This window comes from Cajanus cajan, chromosome 7 (genome assembly GCF_000230855.2).
Source record: "Cajanus cajan strain Asha chromosome 7, NIPB_CcT2T_4, whole genome shotgun sequence".
Taxonomy (NCBI): Eukaryota; Viridiplantae; Streptophyta; class Magnoliopsida; order Fabales; family Fabaceae; genus Cajanus; species Cajanus cajan.
The window spans coordinates 17,541,261-17,547,378 of NC_138523.1; the positions used below are offsets into that span (position 1 = coordinate 17,541,261).

At 33.4% G+C, this 6,118-nt stretch overlaps 1 protein-coding gene across 3 annotated transcripts; it reads right to left on the minus strand.

Moving 5' to 3' along the window:
* Positions 1-1,813: 1,813 nt before the first annotated feature.
* On the minus strand, positions 1,814-5,857 carry LOC109813357 (L10-interacting MYB domain-containing protein). Of its 3 annotated transcripts, none has more exons than XM_020377532.2 (5): positions 5,733-5,857; positions 3,477-3,817; positions 3,268-3,400; positions 2,770-3,122; positions 1,814-2,665 (listed from the first exon to the last, which is right to left on the minus strand). In XM_020377532.2, exons 2-5 carry the CDS (start codon positions 3,807-3,809, stop codon positions 2,033-2,035), a joined length of 1,452 nt encoding a protein of 483 aa, XP_020233121.1. In that variant the 5' UTR covers positions 3,810-3,817; positions 5,733-5,857; the 3' UTR covers positions 1,814-2,032. The 3 variants fall into 3 exon arrangements, with proteins under 3 accessions (XP_020233121.1, XP_020233120.1, XP_029130215.1); XM_020377531.2 differs by having other exon boundaries at positions 2,749-3,122; XM_029274382.2 differs by lacking the exon at positions 5,733-5,857 and adding an exon at positions 5,500-5,683 and having other exon boundaries at positions 2,749-3,122.
* Between the last annotated feature and the right edge of the window lie 261 nt (positions 5,858-6,118).

The following is a 6,118-nucleotide window of genomic DNA, read 5'->3' on the forward strand; positions in this document are numbered from 1 at the left end:
ACAAAAGAAAAAAAAAATTTGAAGTTCAGAATTTGATTTCCCGGGAACCGAATTCTGAATATGAACAAGAATGTTGTTAGATGTATAAATAAAGTGTAACAGGTGGGTTTTTGGTAAAAAATAATTTCAAAAAATTCTACTTCCGTAAAAAATTCTGCATTGTAATTTATGTGTTATTTTAAGAGTAAAAATTAAAATCAATAGAAGTCGTTAGCCTTGGTGGCACACATTAGAATTGCAACCAATGTTCATGCCCCAAAAAAAGCATTAAGCCCATGGAACTCTACATGTTGGACAGCCCACTGTTAGTACTTGGGTGAACATGGACTTTTCTTTGATAATTATATGTTGATTTTTTTAGTACGCTTTTCTTTTAAAAAAATACATAAATAAAACATTGCAACGGATAACAAAGATCCAACAATATAAGTCCTATGTATCTACCTCCTTACAATTAGTCAACTCTAATAATTCATATAAAACTAGCTTAGTCAATTAAAACAATGACTTCCTAATTCAATTAGGATCATAATAAAATATTCTAAAGTGATGACCGACACAAATAATAAATAAACAATATTTTATAGTAATTAGCTGACTTATTAACTAATTTAATCAAATACTCTCATTCATTTAGTATATAAGCTTCTAACTATTTAACTCTTATAAGTTTTTGACTAAAATTTTACTAAACACATCCTTTATGTATAATTTCAATACTATACTGTGAGAAAAAATATATATATACACTAATAATATTTTTTTTATACATTATCATTCAATCAAAATTTGTCATTATAATATATTTATTGTATTTTAGAAAGTCATATAACAATTTGTAATTAATTAACTGTGTAAAATAATTTTACACGATTAGTATATAGTCATTAAACTCTATATTAGTAACATATAACTGGTGATGTATATTGGTAGAATTCTATATATATGGAATGCCTCTCTCGTGAGGTATTGTGCTTATTTGTGAGGTTAATATCAACATTTTAAATTTATTTAGGGTAAAAATATAAATATATAATACCTGATGTAACTTGCTATATAATAGATAATTTGGCATCACCAACGACGGAGAAATTTATCCAGTCTTCATGTTAATACTCGCCAACCATTAACCATTAGGTGGCTAGTGTTGGGAGCAAAGGAAAATTCACTGCCTCCCTCCATCTCAAATCCTCTTCTCTATTTTGGAACGCCATTAGAGTAGGGAAAGCCATTAATGGCCCAAGAAAGGATTTTGGTGATTAACATTATGTCATGTTTCATACAATGGCACCCTAGTGAAAATTTATTTTTCTGCTACTACATACTGTTCCCCTTGAGGAAAAAAGGTCAATTAGGGAGGAGTGTTGATAAGTAACCCCGTAATTACATAGTTAGTATAAGAATTAAAGAGTTAAAACCTGTTTTGATGCAAACTAGAAGAAGTGTTTAAGAGCTTCTTTACTAGAAAAATAGTTTTACTTTCAGAGTTTCAGTGGAAAAACTTTTAAAAACTCTTATAAACTTGTATTTAAATATACTTAGTTAAATTTGTTAAGTAGTTAGGCTAAAAGAAGAAATAGGGGAACATAGAGAGGGAAGGGAAATTATTCTAATTGAGGAAACAGTGAGGGAGAAGCCTTGGATCTCCTGAGCATCCAAGAAGTCCAAATTCTTGTAAAGCTTTCCGATTCCCATTACTGTATCACATTGGGAAGCACTGGCCATTAACTTCTTCAATAAAGATTCACTTCTGCTCTCTTTATTCACTAATCTGATCCAGTTTCTAACACTCTCCCTCTTTCACAGATGGCACTTTGTATTTCATAATTCTAACAAAAAGAAATTAGTTTAACTTTAATTTCTTGTCATGTACATATTGACAAAGATAAACAAAGAATAATCCTTCTATAAACAAATACTTTTGAGGGTTCTGTGAACACACCCAAATTATGGCTTGCTTTGCATGCATGCAGTCTAACAAAATTTTAAAAGAAAAACTCGCTACAAAATGAACCAGCCTGAGGTTTGTCAATCATTCTGAACGAAGCTTTCTCAATAACCATTTTTTTCTCAAATGAGCAGCCAGTGCCAGAAACATTCTTCCTCTTCTCTCATCTTCCAAAAAATCACAGGCATCTAATATTAAATCATCATCCAGGCCTGGTATAGCCTGAAGCACAGTGATAACATTGTCAACAGAAAAATTATCTTCTTTCTTTGGTTTCATGGTTAGTGATGGAACTGCAAGAGCCACATGCTCTCTTGCCTTCTTAGACTCATTCCAGGTTGGAGGCATCTTAGGTTGATGCCTTTTTAGGTGACCAGAAGCATTTTTTCCAACATGTTGTAATGCTTCATTTTCTGCATTAGCAAGGGACTGAGAGTCTCTGGCAGAATTCTTTTCACCACCAATATGCAAGACTTCTTTATCTGCATTAAGGAGTGGCTGAGTTTCTCTGCAAAAATTATTTTCAGCACTTATAGGCGATACTCCTTTATCTGCAATAGGCGGTGGCTGAGTATCTTGGACAGAGTTATTTCCCCCTGAAGATCCCTTTTCAGGATTTGAATTGCAACCCACAGTAACTTCATTGCGACATATTATGCATAAGCCAGAATAAAAAGGCATGCTTTTAGTTTTATAGAGCCGGAAGTTGTAATGTACCTGCAATAATGAATAGGTGTTGGTAGTAGAAAATTAAAAACTATCGAAAACAAAAAAAGAAAATGACCATGAACACTTGATACCCTGATGCATTTTTGCCATACATGGTCAGCAGCCACAACCTTATGCTGTGTCTTATCCCAACTAAAACCTTCTTTGCCAAGGAGGACATTTATAGAACTGTAATGCCTTCTCAGGACATTGAAACGGTTTCTCAAGACACCCCTACCACAATGACATCCAAATCTATCATTAAATGATTCTGTCATGTCTACCCACGCTTTCCTCTTGAATGTCCGGCCAATCTTGTTCCCTTTACGCAGCTGGTCCAGCATAAGCTCAACAAAAAATTGGTCCATCATTGGTGACCAATCATGTTTACCTTGTTTGGTAGCAGCAGGGGCAGTTTGATCATCCATTCCTTCATCAGCGGTAGTCTTGTCGTCCAATTCTTTTTCTGAAAAAAAAAAATTGAAATAGTTCAAACACAATGAAAATACCAACAGTAGATGAATAAATTTGATAACGAAAATTAAAAGGAGCTTTTTCTTTCAAGTTTCAACCATACAAGAATATTTAATGATCAAGGAATTTGTTCCTACCAACATATTCAAAATCTACATCAAAACATGAAAGGCTGTATCTCCCATCAGCGACTGCATGGCCAAAAATTATGCACAGATCATTATAATATGGAACAATCCTTGTCTTGAGGGGTTGAGCATCAGGGTGGGCCTGCAGGAAGAAAAACACATTAGTTACAATGTAATGATTCATTAGTGCTTTTGAAATATTTGATGACAATGTGTACCTTAATACATTCATCCCATGTTTTACCATCAGCAATTAACATGTTTTGTGTCCCATCCCACTTGAATCCCTTTAGACCCACTATCATTTTTATATCATTGTATTGCTTCCTGAATCTTTTGTAACGGTTCTTCAACACTTCTACATCATACTTGAACCCAAATTGGGTGTTAAATTGTTCGATCATGTCTACCCAGGCTTGTCTGGTAAACACACCCCCAGTTTTATTCCCTTTGCGAACTTGGGACAGCATAAGCTCAAGAAAATATTGATCTTGGGATGGAGTCCAGTTAGCCCTCAAGTTGTCCAAACTAACAGAAGAATCTTCTCCCATGACATTACCTGCATTTCAAATGGATTAGTATCTAAGTAAGAAGCATAGTAGCATTTCCCTAATCTTTGGGTGCTTAAAACCAGATAAATATGCACATACACACCTAACAAAAATCAAAGTAACAGTGGCAGAAATATCATGAGTAATAATACAGAGCACAACCCCTTGTATATCAAAATCTACCCTCACCCTAGCACAACCTGATTTTTTCATCATATTCCAAAATATTTTCTACTACATTTTCTATGCATAACAAAAGTAGTAATGCTTAATAATTTTTCCAGCATCAAGATACAAATGTCAAACAAACTATTTCAGACAGCCTGATCATTTCCCAGTTCCCACAATTTGTTGCAGATATCATAGAAGTAAGCTACAATATGTTAGGTTTTCATTCTATATCTCATTCCACTTCCTAAGTTGTCACTTAAGTTTAATTAAAAGAGAGAGAATATAGTATGTAGAAGTAATATTTAATTGCCTTTTGATAATAAGCAGATATATGTAGTAGTAGTGAAAAATGACAGCCTTAACAATGAGGGTTGGCTAATGGCTAAAATCAACTTTTCTATTCAAAAGTTAAGAAGTTAAAAAGAAGTGGTGGCTTCAAGGTCAAGCCATACCAGAAGCTTCAAAGATGGATAATAGCAGGAATCACACCCCCAAGACTTTTTTTATAGACCTTGTTTGATTCTGCCAGTTGGACCAAACCTCAAATGGCAGGAATCAAACTGCAAGTTTACAAGGTTAGTCAAACTATGAAGATGACAAGGATGGCTTAAAGCCAACTGCTAAATACTGGGATCAAACTATCAGAATGAGGGACCTTAACTCAATGTCCTGCCTCTGGAATTCCATAAGCATGTTACAGAGACAGAAAATTAAGAAAAATAGAGGTTATAATGTCGTCTAATTCCAATTGGTCACTTCCAAATGGATTGAACCCATCAATTCCCTGCCGATAGTAAACACAAATTGATATATACGTAACCACTCAAAGTGACAACTTGTGTTACTTTGATTCCTGAAATTTAAGTGCACGTTTACACAAATTTGTCCAAAAAGAATGTCAACTTGCTAACAAATATACCCTACTAAGTTGTGATCTTTTAAATAACCTCGCCCCTCAGCAAACAATTCTATATTAACACTAAATACAGCAAAATCATTAAAACATTAAAATAAAATTAAGACCTTTAAAGTTCAGGGTTGTTTATCTCTTCTTCTATGTTATATGGTTTCACAATCATCGATCATCCAAAATCACATTCCACATTGAGAAATTGATTTTGCATTCAAAATTGATTTGAGTTGAAACAGCTTTAAGTCCTTTGCTTTGGATATAAAAATTTGAGTGGAATTTTTCTACTAGCTTTTAAAATAAAAACATCTAATGGTTTCGGGCATGACTAATTTTTGTCAAAAAATCTAGCTCACCACCTTTAGTGGGGTCTCCTCTCTCAACCATATTTTTTCCATACACAAGACTTAACTCATTACTTACTCAAGAAAATCGAGTCCATTACCACTTGTACCTAACATGATGTATTGTACATGATGTATTATACTATTTTTCTCATATTAAGTTCTAAAATCAATCCAATCAAAATCAATTTTGCGAATGCTCACTCAAACACACACACACACAATCTCATTGCAAAGTTGCGTCTCCCTTCCCATCACTAACAACCTCGTTTTCTAGTCTTGCCATTGCCTCACTTGCATTGAAAAGATTGAATTTTAGCAGCAACCAAAGAAGAAACACAGACCAGAGAGTCATTCAACAAACCATCAATTTCGATATCCCAAATAATTTCGCCAAACGGAACGTTCATGAATGGAACGTGATCAAACCCTAATTCTCTGTTTGGATGCGGAAAGAGAGAGAAAAAGAGAAGGAAAAGAAAGGAAAATGGGACTTACCTAAGAGTCAAGACAAACAGCGGGCAGCGAACCAAGCAAGTGTTAGTTAGATAAATGAGAAGGAAACGAAGCTTTTGTAATTGTGAAGTGGGCCCTCGTCTGCCTTGAATATAAGGATGAGAAAAATAAAATTCTCACATAATGGATTTGCTATATTTATACTTATAAATGATGATTACTTGCATGTTTTTATTTGTTTATAAATGGATGAGAATGAGTATTTTACTATTTAGACTAAATTATATTTTTCTTTTTTAAGAGATACAAATAATATAATATTTTTTATATAATAATTTATTTATTTTTTATTATGAATAATAATTAGTGACTCAATTAGTGGATGTCAATATTCATTATCAATCATTATCATTTATGTTTTTGTTATG